At 48.1% G+C, this 20,533-nt stretch overlaps 1 protein-coding gene across 1 annotated transcript; it reads left to right on the top strand.

Annotated features, from left to right (window-relative positions):
- The first annotated feature begins 1,220 nt into the window (after window positions 1–1,220).
- On the top strand, window positions 1,221–20,080 carry CPOX (coproporphyrinogen oxidase). Its single transcript, XM_029578838.1, has 7 exons — window positions 1,221–2,220; window positions 3,694–3,837; window positions 4,628–4,738; window positions 5,236–5,377; window positions 15,879–16,097; window positions 16,537–16,641; window positions 18,470–20,080. The coding sequence occupies exons 1-7, from the start codon at window positions 1,758–1,760 to the stop codon at window positions 18,555–18,557; spliced, it is 1,272 nt and encodes a 423-aa protein (XP_029434698.1). The 5' UTR covers window positions 1,221–1,757; the 3' UTR covers window positions 18,558–20,080.
- Window positions 20,081–20,533: the final 453 nt, after the last annotated feature.

Genomic DNA, 20,533 nt, shown 5'->3' with positions numbered 1-20,533 from the left:
TGTGCCCAAATGAAATGTAAGAGTAACCCAAATTATAGCTACACAGTGAAAGGTTCCACATTAGGAGTCACCATTCAGGCAAATGATCTATGCCTCATCTTTGATATGTTGAAATCTTCTGCTCAGTGTAAAGCAGCAGCCAAGAAAGCAAATAAATGCTAAGAATTATTAGGAAACGAATGGCGAATAAAACAATATCATAATGCCTCTGTATCGCTCCATAGTGTAACCTCATCTTGAATATTGTGTGCAGTTCTGGTCAACAAATCTCAGAAAAGATAAAGCAGAATTAGAAAAGTTTCAGAGAAGGGCACACAAGATGTTAAAGGGGGTGGAACAATTCCCCTATGAGGAAAGGCTAAAGAAGTTAGGACTCCAGCCTGGAGAAGAGACAGCTGAGGAGAGATATGATAGTCAATAAAATAATTTATTTAAGGCTTTTCTATACCAAATTTCTTGATACAGATCAAATCAATCAGAACAAGTAAAAAGTACAAAGATCAGGGGACACACAATGAAGTTACTAGGTAATCCATTTAAAACGAATAAGAGAGAAAAATATTTTTTACTCAACCCATAATTAAGCTCTGGAATTTGTTGCTAGAGGATGTGGTGAAAGCTGTTAGTGTAGGTGGGTTTAAAAAGAGATCTGGACAAGTTCCTGGAGGAAAAATCCGTAAACCATTATTAAAATGGAGATGCAGATATCTACTGTTTATTCTTTGGATAAGCCGCATGGAATCTATCTACCCCTTGGGATCCTGTCAGGTACTTGTGGCCTGGATTGGCCACTGTTGGAAACAAGATCTTGGGCTTCGTGGACATTTGGCCTGCCCCACTATGGCAAGTCTTATGTTCTCAAGAATTCTTGTGTAACACCAGCTCTGCTGCGGTGATGACTGAACAGACTGGGTGCAGCTGTCCCAGCTTTGCTCACACTGCGGTGTCTGTGTTCGGCTCTGTAAGCAGTCACCCCCCACCCCCGTCATTTACAGAACAGAAACCAGGAAACGCCTCCACGAACCGCTCCTGAGGCGGCCCCTCCAGGAATTCCGGCAGCGCTGTTTCGCCAAGGAGACCCTTTCCTGGGAGACGTAGTTCTTCGGTTCTTCCTTGACAACGATGCAGCAAGGCATAGGCCAGACTGCTTAACTACGAGTCCCAGAATGCCTGGGGACAGACTGCCTCCTTCACAGAGAGGGGGGGGGGGTGGTCGCCAGTCTCTGACGTCATTGGCATGCGCCTGCGCTCGGGAGCCAGGGTGGTGACAGCGTGGGTTCCTTGTACGAGCAATGCGTGTGGTGCGGTATCTGAGTCTGGTTACTGGTAGTGCGCGCGTGTTGCTGGCTTCTGGTCATTATTGCCCGTGGATATTACTAGGCGTGCGTCTGTCTGTCACTTGCTGTTGGGTCTGGGTATTCGTGTGTGTGGTTGCGTGAGCCTTGTTCTTGTTTATGATTATTGGTTGTCTCTGATCGCTGTGTGAGCCAGTGTATGATGCCTGATTGTGATTCTTGTTCCTAGTTGTCTGTTTATGATTATTGATTGTCTGTGATCGCTGTTCTAGGTGTGTGTGTGTGCGCCTGTGTATGATACCTGTGTCTAGTTGTGTGTGCGTGATTCTTGTCCCTAGTTGTGTCTGTTTATGATTATTGGTTGTCTGTGATCGCTGCTCTAGGTGTGTGTGTCTGTGTATGATATCAGTTTGTCTGTGATCCCGGTCCCTGGTTGTTGCTGGTCCCCTTGCTGTTGCTGCCATGTCCTTGCTTCTGGTGTCCGGGCTGCGGAGAGGCTGCAGCCGGTTTGCTCAGAGGCTCTCGCCTTCCATCTCCTGCCTTCTGCCTGCGGTACCTGGAGCCCGGCCCCTGCGCGGGATCTGTGCAGCTGGGGGTTCGCAGGGCGAGGGACGGCAGCAGAGGCTGCGGGGAAAGGCTTCCCTCTGGGCAGCCGCTGGGGCAGCGCTGCTGGCCGCTGGGCTGAGCCACCTGCAGCAGGCGGAGGCTGCACGCCGGCTCCCGGAGTCGGAGGAGCTGGCGTTGCGGTGCCAGGGCTTCATGGCCCCGCCGGTGAGCCCGCTGCCCGAGCTGGAGCAGAGTCGCGGCAGCATGAGGACCCGCATGGAGCTACTCATCCTGGGCACCCAGGCGCAGGTTTGCCAGGCGCTGGCAGCTGCCGATGGTGGCGCAGCCTTCACCGTGGACCGGTGGGAGAGAAGTGAAGGTGAGAATCAGAGAGGACAGGATTTGGAGTTTCCGGATCGATAAGGGTTGATCGTAAATCGGCATGATCTGCTCTGGAGGGAGACATTTATGCATATAATGATAGAAAAAACATATATCTGGTATATTGGTATTTGCACAGAAATTAAACGTCAATTTACAATATCTATCTATCTTTCTATAGAGATATGGATATCTGTAGATATATGTGTGTGGACTATCTTACTGCATTTGACAAGCTTTCAGGATTTGTACTTTCAGATCAAAATAAGATGAGTAGATCAAAGGAAAAGATGACACTGCTTGAACAAAAGTGAATCATAGATTATATTATAATGGTGGGGTGTATGGGGGAAAGGGGGTTGGAAGAGGAGGGGACTGAGGTATTAGCAGAGAGAAAGTGGAATTGTGTAATTATTTAAACTTTTTATGTTAAATTGCATAGAACATATGTGTTCATTTTATACTATTATAATGTGTGTACCTTTTGTGGCTGTTTGGGTTGTGTATCCTTTATGTGGGGCCTGTGTGTTAAGCATTTTCTCCATAAGAGAAACCCTTTTAGTACATTGGTCCCTGAGTTTGCCTGGGGTTGAGGGTTCTAGGCCTGAATTCCGTATCCCAAAAACCTTGCCACAAGCACTTCTAAAGTATGAAAAATGAAAGACAAAAACTGATTTCACTGTTCTTATAATGTGTTTGTATTTTGTATAACATTTTATGAATGTAGAACTGTAACTGCCTTGAGCAATCCTGTTGGAGGGGGCGAGATATAAATCTTATTCTTAATAAATAATGAGCAAATTGTTGATCACTTTCAACTGGCAGCCATCAGGGCAGAAAGCAGACACACGTTGAACTGGTAGAGGAAGCTAAAATGGGGAACTAGCTGTCTGTTAGAAAGTTTCTGCAGCCTCGCTCCACTTTCGCTGCCAGAAAGAGTTGTGCTTATGGGGTTAGGAATGAAACTGTCTTTTGAAATGAACATTGGGCCCCTCTCTGCTCGCAGCAGAGTACATGAACTGAAGAAAAGGCAGGTGCCCATTCAGTTCAGCCTTATGCTGAGGGTTTCTCTGCCCAGTCTCACGTTTCCATACAGATTATTATATTTGGTAACAAATATACACTCGGTTGAGTGTTTGGGGTATCTGCTTATTCAAACCCAGCCTAAATCCCCTCCCTTTTTGAGGCTGCTTTTAAGTCTTAATCCTTGAGTCTCAGGATCACAGCCTTGTTAGTTTTACCCAAGTTCTATAATGATTGAAATTCCCCAAGTCTCTTAATTGTCCTGTCTAGACTGTAAGTTCTATGCAGCAGGGACTCTCTCTTATTATTATTTGTGTATGTCCAGCAGTTCTATAAATAGCCGCTGCAGCCTGCAGAAGAATGTAGCCAATTTCAGAGCCTTCCTGAGGAGAATGTCTTTTGCTTTTTATGATTTGCTTTTAAAATGTGTTTGTTGTTGGTTTTCAAGGCGGCGGTGGCATTAGCTGTGTGCTTCAGGATGGGAACGTCTTCGAGAAAGCAGGAGTGAATATCTCCGTGGTGCACGGTCACCTTTCTGAGCGAGCCATAGAGCAGATGAACAGCCGGGGCAAAGGTCTCAACATCAAGGACGGTAATGAACGGCATTCACAGACTTTCACAGACGCTGCTCTGCGGTCATGGAAGGGAAGGGAGCTCCCACGCAGCTTTCTAGGCTTCACCAGGACTGGTGCTGAATTGCCCGGGTCTTCCGTTTCTTTCTTAAAGTCACAGTTTATGAAATGAAAGCACAATTCTGGTTTTATTTCATAAGGCTCTGGGAAGCTGTTTGAAGGGGGGTCTCTCCTGTTTTGAGTCTATGGCAGCCGCTGTTTTAGTGCATCGAGTCCTTTGCATGGGACCTGTAACCGGTCTTGAAGACGAGCTTATGACCGGTAAAACAGTTCTTGCTTTGAAAACAGGAAGGCGCATCCATTTTCCTGGGATTTTTAGCCTTGGCCGCATGCAGCTTTCCCAGAAATGGCTGGCGGCGATAGTGAGGAGCGCTGTGCTCTCCTCGCTAGGCCCGGGGAGCCCCTCCGAGTGCTCTGCTGCGATGAGGATGACCGTCACGGCAGAAGGTTTCCACTTCTTAGACACGCCGGTAGGCTTAAGTCTGAGGATTTGTGGAGGCTGCAGAAGATGGGGGGAATGCACCTCAGTTCACTTGGGATCCGGATGGCAGAACAGCGTGTGGGTCTCGGCTTTCCAGTTGCCCATTAGGTGTGGCACACAGGGGGCCGGCTTAGATTTTCAGCCATAATTTTCGCTTTGCTTTGTCTCTTTCTTGCTAATTTTTACACAGCACTTCTCACAGATGTTGAGGGTTCAATTGAAATTGCAAGGCCGCTGAGATTCCTCTCCCTTTTCTTTGTGCTGGCCAGGTAAATTGCCTTTTTGCGCGATGGGCGTGAGCTCCGTCATCCATCCCAAGAACCCCCACGTCCCCACAATCCACTTCAACTACAGATACTTTGAAATAGAGGAAGCAGATGGTAAGTAAAGAGACTATGAGGATGCAGCCAAACACTTTGGAAACACTTTTGCAGCCACCACTGGGGCGAATGACTTGTCAGCACGTTTTTGTGTCTATAAACAGCTCTCAGAAATGAAATTCAGTCATTTCCTGGGCCTTCTTTTCACCTAGAGCAAAGCCCCTTTAAGAGCAGTAATGTATCCATATCTTGGCTTTCTTTGCTCGGTGCTTGCCTGTCTGTCCTGTTTAGTGGCCCAGCAGTCCTGTTGACAGAGGTCTTCTCTTGAAGCCACCTTTAACGTGAGGGCCGTGACTCGGGTGAAATCCAGGCAGGTACAAGCCTGTGCAGTTTAAGCACCCTATGTAGCATGTTCTCTCCTACAAGCTCAGAATTAGGCAGGGATGTTTCTGAGATGCTGGGGCCGATGAGGGATTTTTATAAGTGGCCTGTAAAGTGTTTTGTTGTCCTCGGGGGACAAAGCAGTTCTTACCATTTATCCTTTTTGCTTTGTGCAGGCAGCCGGAGGTGGTGGTTTGGGGGTGGCACGGACCTTACGCCGACCTACCTGAACGAGGACGATGCTGTCCATTTCCACAACACCTTAAAGGAGGCCTGCGATAAGCACGGCCCCGAGCTGTACCCCAAGTTCAAGAAGTGGTACGTGGACATCTTCCCTTGCATTTGGGGAAATGAGAGCGCACAGCCTGGTTCTACAAAGCCGGGCCGGGCCTTGCAGCATGTTGCAGCCGAAGCGTTTTGAGGAGTCAGACGCGCGGCCGCCTCTGGAGTGGGAGCTCCAGAGTGACACCGATGGGAAAGTGTTACCTAGTAGAGCCAGGCCGGTGAAGGTGAAGCAGAGGGAGGGACAGGGCCAGAACTGGACTGAGCATTCCCCCCTTTAGGACCTGCCAGGTATTTCCTGGTCACCCGGATTAGCCATCGATCTGAGCCAGCGTGGCACATCTTACTTTCTTAAGTTAGAAATAAATTACTTCCTTAGGATTTTCAGGGGCTGGAGTGATGGCCGCTCCTTAGTAATCTGCTCCGTGCTGCCCCCTGACGTGGCCTAGCTGGGCATCTCGGAGCTGACCAGCAGGAAATGTTCCGTTCCAGACCCCCGCACTGCCCTGCAGACTTAAAACAGGATTCACTTCACTAGTAAGTTCGGTTTTCTTCCTACAGGTGAGAAGGCAATAACGGAGCAGAGTTCGGTGCAGCAGACGTTCAAATTATACGTTTGAAGTGCCAATTGCAGTGTCTGCACACAGAAACCAAGCTGTCAACTTATCAAGCTTGCCATTTTTTTTTTGGATGTATGTTTTATCCTCTCGGGGCATGGAAGCAGCTCTGCAGCTGTGGCTTGGGTGTCTGCCGTGTGGAGAGGCTGGGCCTGGTTCTGATCAGATAAGAACTGAGTGCTTGGGCTCATGCACTGGCGAGGAGGAGTAGGGAGCACCGGAGGTGGGAGGTTCCCCACGAAAGGCATGTGTCATGGGGAGGGTTTACTTTTGCAGAGCAGCTGGATTTTCTTCCTACATCTTCCGCAGCTCTGCTTTAAGTCTAGATTGGAAGGTTTCCCCTCTCCCTTCTCCCAGCCACAGCCTCTCTCCCCCTCCCCCCCCCCCACCGCGGAGAAGGGCTTGTGATGGGTAATGGTTATAATTTCCATTCCTTGTACGTAATTACAGCTTATAGCTGTTGATTTTAAGAGAATAGTTGACGCTGTCTGTCCGGGGGACTAGGGAGACCTGAATAGTGCATTTTCTTACTGCTCTGGGTTAAGTGGTTTATCTGGTGGTGGCCACCCTATCCTGAAAGGAGAAGGATAACCTTTTCAGGAAGATAAGCCAGGCTGCTCACTTTGGTCTTGTGTCTGAGTGTAAGAGATAAAATGGACGGTAGGTGGTAGCCCAGGAGCAGAGAGGGCTCCTTTCTTGCTGTTATCTAGGGGAACACCCTTCTTCTGTCTTGACACACAGGGAGTTTGCAGGCTGCTCTGTCTGTAAGCACACTATCCGGGCTCCATAGCTGCTTAAGATGTTTTGTTCAGGGGTTCCCTGTGGTAGATGCCAGTTATAAAGTTCCTCTTCTGTGGATGGGTTGGGAGTGGCCTGTGAAAGAATGGAGAGCTTGCTTGGATGTCGTGGGAGCTGTGGTGCTGAGCAGGGCTGGAAGACTCGACAGAGCATGGGGTGCTGCAGGGAAGGCCGTTTTTCACTCCAAGCAGTACTGATTCAGCATCCCCACATGGTAATGTGCTGCGGAGGCTGTTGTGGATATTGTGGGATGCTAATCTCACTCTCGCACTTAAGTCCAAACCCAGTTCATAGAGTCTGCTGAAGTTTCTCCTGTAGAAACGGCCTGATTTCAGGATTTAGCAGTGTTAGTGTCTCCATCTCCCTCCAAAAACGGGTATGCGCCTTGGATACCTGCATTAATCACATGCCAGGCTTTCTGTAAAGCGGCTGCTGGGGGGAGGGGCGTTCATCAGTGGAAATCCTCCATTTTGATTCTTCCATTCTCATCAAATGTGAAAGCACTGGCTGGGAGCTCTGGATATTTGGCCAATGCCTCCTCTGCTCCAGTTTAGGAGCCGGCATCATAGCTCAGCACAGGAGTACCTGTCGGCTGCCTTCCTCGCCCTGCTGCACATTCTCCTGGTCACAGAGAGTTTGTCCCTTTTCTCCTTACTTTCCATCTCTTGTTGTTCTAGTTTCTGGTATGCGGAGGCCTCCTTAGGAGGCATTAGAGATCTGATTAATGTCCTGTCCTATTGACCTCTCCAAGTGGTTGCTATTCCCTCTTCTACAGACTCCCTGACGATTCTGATGGTATAGAGGGGGAGAGAGCTCCGTTCAGCATCTCTGCACTATCAAAACTAAAGAGAAAAGCTTGGGAGCAGTGAGATATGCAGAGCTTTGGAGACGTTCCCTCTCTGCAGCTAGGCGATGCAGAGCTGATATTCTGAGGTGATCTCCAGCAGAAGCTCCCCCGCTAAGGTCATGTTCCTCCCCACAGCTCTACGGCAGAGCATTTTCAAGAATAGTTTAGTATGGCAAAATACTCCCCCCTTGTTTTTTTTTTTAATTTTTGAGGGTGGTAGGGGACCCAGTAACGGGAAAGAGAGCCAGTTTTAGTTAATGAGCAGAGCGCATGCCTGGCTTCATTTCCTCTGAGATCTGTTTCCGGTGCTTTCTCTTGGAACTTCAAACACTTTTACTTAGTTGTTTAGGCGGGAGGTGTTCCGAGCTAACGAGAGGAGAATTAAATGACTGAACCTCAGTCGTTTAACAAAGAAAAGTCGAAGCAGAATGTGGGGGTTTCTCCCTCCAGCCCTGAAGTAATGAGGTGCACTAGGCTGGGTGCACATTCTTTGGCTGCACAATTTAACAAGGAGTCTGGCACATTGAAATGTGCGTGCACAGTAACAGCAGTTTCCTAGCGTGAGGCCAGATGGACTCAGGACCATTGGGTTCTGCTCCCCTGCCAGCAGATGGAGACGAGGTTAGGTTGCAAAGCTGACGTCACAGTATGTATGGCCCTCCAGTATTCTTCGTCTCCAGCAGATGGTGGAGGTACCTCTCCCTGTAGGGATTGTTGTACTTTTTGGAAGGAGAAATGCTACTTTCTAAATTGAAGGAAAATTGAGCCTCGCTCTCCTGTGGTGATACCTAAAGGTCCCTCCCCCACTTGAGAATTCCTGAGGCGATTTCCAAGATCCCTCATGGGTGTGCCTTGGTCCTGTAGCCGGTTCCTGGTGTGGACTTTGCTGCTTAAGCAGCTGAAAGGCAGCGGGGTCAGGAAGCCGAGCACGGCGGTGATGGCCAAAGCCCCTTCCCCCTGCAGCTGGAGACCGTATCTGTACTCAGCCGGTAAGCGCTGAGCATAGGTAAGTTAAAAAAAAAAAAAAGATTTACCTCTCGATTCAGAGACATTTGGAGGGGTTTTGTTAAGACTTCCTCCAGTCTCCTTGCTCAGTGTGCCGTACCGACGTCATTCCCGATCCCATTGGGGGTAAGGGGAAGTGGGCCTCTGAGTGGGTTGAGTGGCCCCCTGGTGGGCTAGGCCCCGCTTTAAGCTTGGTCGGCACACCGCATGGTAGGCTGTGACAGCGCCATCTTGCTCGCATCTTAGTGTATGCCGTATTGCCCTCCATAGAATATATAATTGCCCTCCATAGTATATAAAAAATGCTAAATAAATAAATAGAACGTCAGTATGCCCAGTGCGTTGGCTCTACGTACATACTGCGCGCATAACGTCTCGCGCACCACTTACTAAGGGGCGTGGGATAAACACAAAGGGGCGTGGGATAAACACAAAGGGGCGTGGGATAAACACTGTGGATCCATAAAGTCAAGAGGCCACCAATGAAGAGTGGGTGACTCGCCAGAATGATGGCTACTGCCTGGAGACAATACCCTTATTCAATAAACATACACATGGTTACTGTGACTCCAACATCACTCTAAGCTTCAACAGCAAGAGGAAATGTGGAAAAAAGGATTTGCACTCACAAAGACGGGAGTAGCTGGCTTGTTACGGCGGTTACTACCCCAAACCAAATATCCAAATTACTACCTCCACCTTCCTCTATTCCTGATGCCTTTCAACTAGCTTGATCACTCCATTCTTATACTTCACTTCAATGCATATCCAGCATAGTTCTCTGCTTCAACAGCAGGGGAAAAGAAAAACTGTTACTTCACACATCCAGCAGAGCTCTCTGCTTAAACGGCAGGGGAGAAGAAAAAAGGATTCACACTCACAAAGCGGGGAGTAGCTGGCTTGTTACGGCGGTTACTACCCCAAACCAAATGTGCCTGATACTTCACTTTCGATGCATATCCAGCATAGCTCTCTGCTTCAACGGCAGGGGAGAAGATAAACAACCAATAAGGGCTGTATAACATAATCTGGGTAAAAACAAATAAGCATGGGTGTAGCTTGCTTATTGCGGCGGTTACTACCCCTACTACCTCTAACTACTCAAGCTAGATATTTCACTTGGATGCAGCTCCATCACCGCTCTCTACATTAATGGTGGGGGTGGAAGGGAATTAGAACCAAGAGCTAAGAGAAACAGATAAGTATGAGAGAAGAAATGAGGGAAGCTTGCTGGGCAGACTGGATGGGCCATTTGGTCTTCTTCTGCCGTCATTTCCATGTTTCTATGTTTCTATAAGTGCAGAACACAGGAAAAGTCGGGCGCACGGGCTGTGCATGCACCTTGCTGCATCCCACCTAGGCGTTCGAAATCTGTGTGCATAAATTTTTAAGTGCGAGCCAATAGGACGCACAGGTGCCATCGCCAATGGCACCACCAACCAAGAAAATTAAGCGCCTTGCTCTCTGCAACGCTTGCCATATTATAGACTCTCAGTCTGACCTGGACTCCCAACTTATGTCAGCCCTGCGAGGAAGCCCAAGTGGAATTGACCTCCTCGGACTTTGCTAAGCCAGGCTCCTCCCATTTGGATGATGGGTTGGCCACTGCCCTAACTGGAAGTACGGTCCCACAAAGCAGACCGGAAGACGGTCTGTCGAAGCCAGAAGGCAAACAGAAGCAAGACAGACCAGTCGCCTTAGCTGGAAGATATTTATTGGCACGTATATTCAAACAGAGCCTAACTCTGGCCGAGTTTCACACAGCGGCTGCGTCAGGGGCTTGTTTTTAGAAAATGTTGTACTTTTTTTTTTTTTTTAAATCGGTATAATTCAGTTTTAGTCCACAGAAATAAGCTATGGTGGAGATACTTTCTGTTGTGCAAAATCTTTTGAATGGCAGAGTTGAAAAAAGCACAATATTTGGAGTTGAATCTTGCCGGAAACCTTTCTAGTGATAAAAAAGATCAGAAATTGCATCTAGCAAAATTGATTCATATTGTCTTGCTTCTGTTTGCCTGTTAACTGGAAATATGCTGGACCTTATTATCCCCTTGACAGGTTCATCTATTGGAGAGGGAAATTCAACTGGTCCCACCCCAGTAGCTCCAGGATTAGGCATGGACCCGGCTGCCTTTTCCTGGATAGAGTTTTTCCAGGGACTACAAGCTTTTGTGCAGGTGCAGTCTGCTTCCTCTCTTGCCCCAGTCCAGATGGAACCTCAGCCAGTGGACCCTCCCTCTCCTGTTCCTACCAATCATACCGTGGTATGACTCACCTTACCAATGATATCCCTGGCTGGGACCCAGACGGCACAGACAAAGAGGAGGATATAGATTCCTTGGAAGATGGAGAAATTCCCCCTTGGATAGAACCATATCGGTCCATGTTAGGTATTTCCATAGAGAGACGAATTGCCAGCCCCAGTCTCCTGGACCCTGAAGATGCTGGGAGTCCCTGAGGTGGATTCTATGACAGAACCAAAGAAGAATCCCATTCTGGTTTCCCTGCGGAAAGCCTCTTGCTACTTTCCAGTGATGGATGCCATCCAGGAGTTGATTGATCTGGAATGGGATGCCCCAGAAGCAAGTTTTAGAAGGGGGCAGGGCATTGGAAGCTCTCTACTCTCTGGACCCAGCGGTAAGGGAACGTTTACATTTTCCTAAAGTGGATGCACTGGTCTGTGCCGTCTCTAAATGAACAACTATCCCAGTGGAAGGAGGAGCAGCTTTAAAGATGAGCATGTTAGACGGATTGAGTCTATCCTTAAACAAGCCTTTGATGCTGTAGCAATGACCTTACAGATCGCTTCTTGTTGTGCTCTGGAGGCTTGTTCGTGTCTACTTCTCTATCAGGAAATTGATGACTCCAAGGTGAATTCTAGAGTGGTTATGGAACCTGCTGCCGCCTTTTTAGCAAATGCAGGCTCTGATTTAGTCTGTACTTCGACCAGAGGTGTGGTCTCAGTGGTGGCGGCCAGACGACAGCTATGGCTCTGGAATTGGTCAGCAGATGCAACCTCCAAAGCTAATCTTACAAAGATGCCCTTTAAATGATCACTCCTATTCGGGAGCGAGTTGGAAAAGTTGGCCAGTAAATGGGGCGAGTTTCCAGTTCCCCGGTTACCAGAAGATAAGAGGAAGCAGCCACAGCGCCCCTCGCCTATGAAGGGTCGTTCCAGGGGTTCTCAGCATTTTCACCCCTACAGGAATTCGACATTTCAGACGTCTCGACCCTTGGGAGGTCCCAGTCCTTTCGAACCCAACAGCCCAGGAGAGGGGCAGGTTCGGGTTCAATCTCATTCCGAAACCCACAATGAAAATTTACCAACCCACCTTCGGGACGAGGAGATAGGGGGTCACCTATCTCTCTTTCACCAAGGGTGGATTGAGATTACTTGGACAAATGGGTACTGGAAGTCATTTGGGAAGGATATGCACTGGAATTCCACAGACACTCCTCGGGACGTATCCATGATATCTCCTGCCACTCCCAGCACAAGAAGCAGGCAGTGGAGATTACACTTCTAAGACTCATCAGGATGAGGGCGGTAGTCCCAGTACCTACGCCCCAAGAAAATATGGGCGTTATTCCATTTATTTTGTCATACCCAAGAAGGAAGGTTCCTTTCGCCCCATTCTGGACCTCAAGAGCGTCAACCGTCACTTGTGAGTAACTCATTTTCGCATGGAAACCTTATGCTATGTAATAATGGCCGTACAACCGGGAGCGTTCCTAACCTCCCTGGATCTGTCTGAGGCCTACATACATATTCCAATCTGGCAGGAACACCGTTTCCTACGCTTTGCGGTGCTGGGTTGTCATTATCCGTTTCGGGTGTTACCCTTTGGCTTAGCCACCGCCCCCAGAACCTTCTCCAAGATCATGGTGGTTGTGGCAGCTGTGTTAAGAAAAGAAGGGATCCTGTTGCACCCATATTTGGACAATTGGCTGATCTGGGTCAAGTCTGTGGAAGAGAGCCTCCTGGTAACCAGCAGGGTGATCTCTCTGTTACAGGAACTCGGCTGGGTAGTAAACCTCACCAAGAGCAGCCTCAAGCATTCCCAGACCTTGGAGTATCTGGGAGTCCAGTTCGACACCAGGCAGGGCAAAATCTTTCTTCCATTCACATGGAAGTTGATGAACCCAGGTGCATCACCTGGTGAACACAGTATGCCCAATGGTGTGGAGCTATCTCAGAGTTCTTGGGTTGATGGCCACAACCCTGGAAGTAGTGCCGTAGGCGAGGGTGCACATGTGTCCTCTTCAACACTCTCTGCTATCACCCACTGTCTCAAGGATATTCGGTTCATCTCCACCCACCAATGGGAGTCTGCTGTCACCTCCAGTGGTGGTTACAGGGAGCTCATCTGAACAGGAGTTTGTCCCTGTCCTCCCCAGACTGGCTGGTTCTCACGACAGATGCGAGGATCCGTGCTGGGGACCTCGCTGTCAGGAACTTGACAGCCCAGGGACGGTGGACAGAAAAAGAGGTCCTCTGGAACAAACAATCACCTGGAGGCCCGAGCAGTCAGATTGGCGTGTTTACAGTTCAGCCAGGTGGTCCACGTGATGTTGAACAATGCGATGATGGTAGCTATATCAACTGCCAGGAAGGAACTAAGAGCCAACAAGTGTCACAGGAGATAGACCTCCTAATAGAGTGGGCGGAAGTACATCTACAGAAGATCTCAGCCTCCCACATTGCAGGAAGACATTGTCAGAGCAGACTTTCTAATCAGGGAGTCTGGATTCAGGAGAGTGGGAATTGTCGGCCAGAGCGTTTCAACCGATAGTAGATTGTTGGGGCCTCCTGACAGTCCACCTGCTGGCTGCATCCCACAGTGTGACGGTTCCTCAATTCTTCAGTCATAGAAGAGATCTGTGCTCCTTGACAATCAACACTCTTGTCCATATCTGGATGGAAAATAGTTGCAATATGCCTTCCCTCCTTGGGCAGGGTCATTCGCAGAATTGAACGCCACAGGGAAATGATCCTACTGGTAGATCCGGATTGGCCCAGGCGTACGTGGTATGCGGACATGCGGAGACTCCTGGTGGAGAATCCCCTGCATCTCCCACCGCTCAGGAACCTGTTACAGCATTGACCAGTCCTTCACGAGGATCTGACTCAATTCTGTCTTACGGTCTGGCCCTTGAGCAGGCTTTCCTGATGAAGCAAGGATAATCTGCGGCAGTAATTGTCACCTTACTCTGCACTCAGAAGTTCTCCACATCCCTAGTGTACGTGCAGGTTTGGAGGGTATTTGAAACCTGGTGCGAGGAATGCGGTATCAACCCTGAGGCGGTCAAAGTCCCACTTTTTCTGGAATTTTTGCAGGACGGTTTGAATAAAGATTTGCCCCTTAACTCCTTGAAGGTGCAAGTAGCAGCTCTCTCCTGTTTCAAGGGTAAGGTGAATGGGGCCTCCCTTTCTGCCCACCCTGACATGGCCCGTTTTCTGAAGGGAGTGAAGCACCTTCGACCTCCCTTACGGTTACCGGTCCCCTTGTGGAATCTCAGTTTAGTACTGGAATTCGTAGCAGGTCCTTCACTTCCACCGCTGCAGAGTCTTTCCTTGCGCTTATTGATCTTGAAGATGGTGTTCCTGGTGGCTCTATGCTCGGCACATGGCATCTCGGAACTGCAGGCATTGTCGTGCAAGGAGCTTCCTCCAGATGACTCCAGGGGCATTACAGCTACATACTGTCCCATCCTTCTTGTCCAAAGTAGTCTCAGAGTTTCATTTGAATCAGTCCATTTCATTGCCATCCCTAGATAAACTCAAGGGCGCAGAGGAATATCGTCTCCTCCGTCATTTGGATGTCAAGAGACTTTTAGTGCGGTATCTAGAAGTCTTAGAACTGGTCTGAAACATGGACTGCCTGTTTATACTTTACGGCGGAAGGAAACAGGGTAAACCAGCTTTGTGAGCTACCATAGCACAGTGGATTAAGGAGGTGGTCACAGGAGCCTATGTGGAGCCTGGAAAGCCATTACCTTCTCAGATGAGAGCTCATTCCACTAGGGCTCAGGCAGTCTCATGGGTGGAAGCTAGACTGCTGTCTGTCGTTGATATCTGCCGAGCGGCGACATGGACACCTTCTCCAGGTTGTATTGCCTGAACGTGCAGGCCCGAGAGGACGCAGCCTTTGCACGGGCAGTGTTGACCGGACCGCGGGCAGCCTCCCGTCTTGATCGGAAGTAGCTTTTATACATCCCATTGGTCCTGAGTCCATCTGGCTACACGCTAGGAAATGGAGAAATTAATTACCTGATAATTTCATTTTCCTTAGTGTAGACAGATGAACTCAGAATCCTGCCCTTGGCTGCCCAAGATCTGCGCCACAGGTCCTCCTGTGGAGTAGGCCTCGAATCCAAGAGATCATGGGTAAGGGTTCATCTAGTCCCTAGGTTAGGGTACCTATAGTCTTACTGAAGTTCAGTGTTTACGGCTGGTTCAGAACACTTATGGTTATCCTTTATTATATTTTTAGTCAGGTCTTCTCGCTGGTACCGTATGTCCACAGTGACTTTTTGAAGAGAATACTGGGGAGCTGAGGTTACTACAGGGCTATATGTTCTGTGACTTCAGCTTTGCAACCTGACTCCATCTGCTGGCAGGGAAGCATAACCCATCTGTCTACACTAAGGAAAACAAAATTATCAGGGAAGTAATTTCTCCAATAAAAACGAAATGGTCCATTCAGTCTGGCCAGCAGTTTGCTTATGGTAGTAACTGTGCTCCGTGCAGGTTACCCCCAAGCCTTCTCCGTCCATACAAATCCCATGGTAATGAAGGCATTAGCTATTACTCTCCAATGCAGGGAAATGCATTAAAGCTCTGAAGGCTAAACACGAGGTTTCTTAATGCTGAAGACACAACTCCTGGGTCAGAGGGTGGACTAAAGTGAACTTGCATTGCTGGGGCCAGTGTTAATCTGTGCTGCTGTGTCCCACTGTGGTCCTGGTCCTGAGGTTTGGGCGCACAGCTGTGTTATGTACACAGATCAGTGTTTTCTGCACATCGACCATGTTTTATGTGCCCTAAGCATATTAATGTGTGCACATTTTGGGGTTAGTATGCTTTCCAAAAAATTCCTGATGAATTAGCATATCATTAGCATGTTGCATCAGGAGTTAGCCCTTTTCTCTAACCCGTGAGCCGTTTTATTTACCTGATTCCTATAAACTCGGCCGCCGCAGGAGAGAGCATTTCTTCCTTGGGGGAGGGGGATTGTATGACTGATTGCAGTGTCCTCTTGCCGTGCAGGTGCGATGACTACTTCTTCATACAGCACCGCGGAGAGCGCCGAGGGGTAGGCGGCATATTCTTCGACGACCTGGACGCGCCTTCCAAAGAGGAGGTGTTCCAGTTCGTGCAGAGCTGTGCCCAGGCAGTCGTGCCCTGCTACCTCCCCATCGTAGAGAAGCATCGCAGTGATCCATTCACGCCCGAGGAGAAGCTGTGGCAGCAGCTGCGGAGAGGCAGGTGAGTGGGGACTCTGACATGCCCTTGTCACCATGGACCCGTTCACATGTGGGGAGAAGGGGAGGGACCTGAGTGATGCCCTGTCACATTCCCATGTGTGTCCTGACACACGTCCATCACGGTGGCCTGAAAGGGATTCAGGTGAGCGTCCCCTGAAAAGTAATCCAAACTGTAAAGCACTTACATGGTGGTCAAGTTACAGAATTGTGTGTTTCATTGGCGCCATCCTGGTAAAGGATGAGTTAGCACCATTAAGTAGAGTTTTATTCTTATTTGTACCTTGGGCGAGTATAAAATGCCCATCTGCTGCCGGAGAGGAGAGCCATGTGGCTTGCTCAAGGTCACACGAGGAATGGTTGGACCACCACACTGCCGCCAACCAGGAAGACAAAATTCCACAATGCATTCTGCTGTATTACTTCTCTCCTCCTCTTCCCAGGTACGTGGAATTCAACCTGGTGTATGACAGAGGCACCAAGTTTGGCCTTGCAACCCCAGGCTCCCGGATTGAGAGCATTCTCATGTCACTGCCGCTGACTGCCAGGTAAGAAATCATCTCTGCCTGCCAGAAACAAAGATCTTATCTTTGTAAAGGAATTGTAACCCTAGTAGTGTACAAATGTTCTAGCCAAGTCAACTGCAGGGCAATTTTGTTCAAAATGTCCCCACTGTAGCACAAGTCTGAAACAAGTAAACGTCGGAGGATTTGGAACTAGTTTATGCATGTGACACATCTTGGATCGGAGCTGCTTGTGGAGCTGGGGAAATACTGGAGCCATGGGATACCAGGCTTCATAATCTCTGATCCTGCTGATCAAGCCTCACACTCCTTGCAGTGTTACAGTTCAATTCTTCAACCAGGGAATCTCATGCTTTGAATTTGTGAACTGGCACTGGAAAGGAACAGCTTTCTTGACTGCACTAGAGAGAGAGCTCCTGTTGCCCACCTGTAATTCACTGCATTAGTGTATTTATTAGAGAGAGAGAGGGTTCCCTGCACGAAATGTAAAGGAGATCAATGTTCAGACAGCCCATGAGCGGTTAAATTATCTGAATAAAGTTGCGCATGTAACTTTTCCTGCACGTTCAGCAGGACTTCCTCGGATAAGTCTGCTGCTGAATATATCCGGATAAAGTTATGTGCGCAGGTTTATTTGGTTTTCCTACCAGACTTGTGCGCATACCTTCTGCTGCAGACCACTCCATATAGGTATTCACTGCTAACGTTTAGCCCTGCTCCCCCTCCCCCCCCCCAGGAATGCCTCCGGTGATGCCCTTCGTTATCCAGATACCCACATAAAGCCTTTGAATATCGACTTTGCAGAATTTTGCAGTGCCAAATAAACACCAGGCATGACGGGTCGCTGTGACTGCGGGGCAGCTTTTCAGTGCGTTCTTCGTAAGCTGTGGGCTCGACTATAAAAAAATGTTTACGGCGGGGTCAGTGTGTCGTGTAAGGAAGCCTTCGCAGGCATTGCGGTGGCACAGGAAAGGGGCTGTAGGCAGTGACAGGGTGTTGGCCCTGCATTGAAAAAATCATTGCATGGCAAGCAAAGGGCAGAAGGCTGCCGCCCTGGCTCACAAAAGCTCGATTTAAAATTAGTGAAAGCAAACAGTCCCACGATGTGGGAAAGACTCTGCCCTAGCAGAAAGGCACAGGTTAGAGCCAAGCTCCATAAAAATAAATGCAAAATAAAATTAAATTTATAATGTCGATAATGTGTTGTCATGGGTTAGGGGCACCCCTGCGGCGGCTGCTGACGTTCTCCCCTCATGTCTCGCCACACACGCGCCCTGCCGTGCTGCAGCCCTGAAGTTTGAATTCAGATATTTTTCAGTCAGATAGAAAATGCACGCTGTAGCAGTGTTTCATCTCTGGCAATGAAATCTGTACCCGTCAAACAGGAGGCTTTGCAGGCTCTGATTCCTTTTAACGAACTGGCAGAAAGAATTTCTGGTGCCCTCTTTAGCTGTAACGCCAAACAGTAAGATTTCATGTTTCCTTTAAGCAGAAAACACAATGATAATGGTACACGCTACAATCCAGTGTGCTAACGGAGATAATTAGATTCTTCTGCCTTGATTTTAAACAAAATAGAACGTTTGGGGTTTTTTTCAGACAGACCTTTGGGAACATGGGAGCAGTAACTTCTCAGAATTTGTGACTTCTGCTGCCCTATCTTTTTATTAAACAAGTAAAAAAAACCAAACAAAACGTATTCTTGACTTATAGCGATAGTATTCCCCTCGGCACAGGGTATTTAGTGTCCGGTTTGGGCATCTCACAACAGTCATGCATTTGTAGATAAGTTCACCTTCTACCACTACAAACAAATGGTTTTTATTCTTGTAATTATTTTGTCACCTCTCAGATGGGAGTACATGCACACACCCGCCAGAAATTCCAGGGAAGCAGAGATCCTGGAAGTCCTGCGGCATCCCAAGGACTGGGTGCACTGAGGGGCAGCAACCAAAGGGCCTTCGGCACCTCAGACCTGCTGATTCTTGCCATTGGATGTCAGTACAGGTTTCCCTCTTCTGTACGCCAACCGTGTGCCTTGCAATGTTGTCCCTGTGCTGTGAAAACATAGTGTTTCACGAGTGCCGGAGCTCAGAGTTTCTCTGAATGCCAAAGACTGATTTATTTGATCCTCTAATTATAGGCCACTGCTGCCGGTGGCTGGCGAGTCCTGTATTAGAGACTAATTCATGTATAATCAGGAAAAGATTCATATTACTGCCTCAAGTGAGACCTTTGTGTATAATGATACAACTTGAAATCAGGGCTTTTCCCTTTTAGAAAGGGAAAATAGATCTTCTAAAAATGTGAATCAACACTGTAGGTTCTCAGGTTTTATGTTAAAAGACCGCTAGCTAAAATCAAAGCTGATCTTGTTGAATGATGGCATATTCCAGTGGCTTCTTCGCCCATTGCCTCCAAAGTGTAGAACAGATTTTATTAAACACTGTCTCTCTGCTGTATCCTAGTTGTTTTAAACATGTGAGTGGAGTCTGCGGGTTGTAGTGCCCTTTAAGGATCAGACATACTGCTTATCTAAATATGAGCTTTCCAAACTGCTTAGGTTCCTCCTTCAGAGCAAGAGTGCCTTTGTGATCTCAAAGTCTCAGGATTATGTTTAATGTTTGTTCCCATAAAAAGCATCGAAACCTGCAAGGAATCAGGTTTTCTGGAGGAGCGGCCCGCAGTTTTGGCACAGGCTATGTAGGTAATGGCCTAGGGCATTAAAAAGCTGGGCTGAAGAGGAGTGCAACTGTGGTTAAGGAGGAGCCTGCTCTAGCAATCCACTGCAAAGGTGTGATGATGCTATGGCAGTCCGGCACTTTGGGGGTGATGGGGATAGAGAGGGACTTCCTCCACTTTCCATCTCTAGGTCTCTCATCTCATACTCTCCAATCCTGCCAAACTCTTAAATCCGGCCCTGCTGGAGGACCAACGGGGCCCCTAGCATTCTACACCACAGTGAAAAGAATGGGCCTTGTTGATTAAGCAGTACTAATTCTGATTCATGCTCATCGACTGGACAGAAAGACAGTAGGAACGACATTGTACTATGCGGGAGAACTGGGAGGAGGCTGTGGCAGGGCTTGTCCATCCTCATATGATTTACACACAAGTTGATGTGGGTCCAGCGTGCCTCTCCATCCAAGCCAGCATTCGCTTACCAAATGATGGAAGAGCTTTGTGCATCTTATTTTAACCATGTTGAGGTTTTAGAATGGAAAAATAAACTGAGCATATCTGTTTCTTTTATTTTGCTACCCAGGGATAACTTCTCTCTATCTGGAGTATTTGAATTTAATTAGTAATTGAACTAGAAATTTCCTGTAAACATTGCACTCTGTATGTATGGCTGTGCAAATCTGCGGTAGTGAACTTGAATGTAAAAGAGTTATTTTTATATAGCTATTTATTTCAAGCTGTATTAAAAATCAAATCTTATGAATAAAGATGTGAAACTATATTTTATAAATGTATGATAATTCAAGGTTTTGGGGGTTGGTTTTTTTTGCTGTCTCTTCCTCTTTCAGCTCATTCAAAGCCAATGCTTGGATTTAGCACCCTAACATTCCTTCATTCACAACTACCAAGGGGCTTTCCTTCTCTTTTACTAGATCATTGTAGCAATAGTCCAGAGACGGGGGGCTATACCCCGGTGCTTCTTTTGGAACCTTGTATCATTGGCTCTAAATCTGTCTACCAGCTGTTGCCCTCAATCTGTCCATGACTCTCACTTCCCTTCTGTGTGCATCTGTGAAATTGCCCCTGTGCTATTCCCAATCCAGGAATGCAATACGGGACCTGCTGCATGAGCCTCTAGGCAAGCCAGGGTTTATCATTAATTTTAAGGAAACTGTTGGGGGCTGCCTTCTTTGAAATAAGGGTCAACGGCCAAGGCGAGACCTTTTAACTGGCC

Source organism: Rhinatrema bivittatum, chromosome 15, assembly GCF_901001135.1.
Source record: "Rhinatrema bivittatum chromosome 15, aRhiBiv1.1, whole genome shotgun sequence".
Classification (NCBI taxonomy): Eukaryota; Metazoa; Chordata; class Amphibia; order Gymnophiona; family Rhinatrematidae; genus Rhinatrema; species Rhinatrema bivittatum.
This window is presented reverse-complemented; position numbering and strand designations above follow the sequence as displayed.

Bases quoted from the DNA above. Each gene is read 5' to 3' on its own strand.
- CPOX (XM_029578838.1), top strand. From the start codon at position 1,758: ATGTCCTTGCTTCTGGTGTCCGGGCTGCGGAGAGGCTGCAGCCGGTTT. The intron at 4,739-5,235 runs GTAAGTAAAGAG...TGCTTTGTGCAG, and splicing joins TGAAATAGAGGAAGCAGATG to GCAGCCGGAGGTGGTGGTTT. The intron at 5,378-15,878 runs GTACGTGGACAT...CTTGCCGTGCAG, and splicing joins TACCCCAAGTTCAAGAAGTG to GTGCGATGACTACTTCTTCA.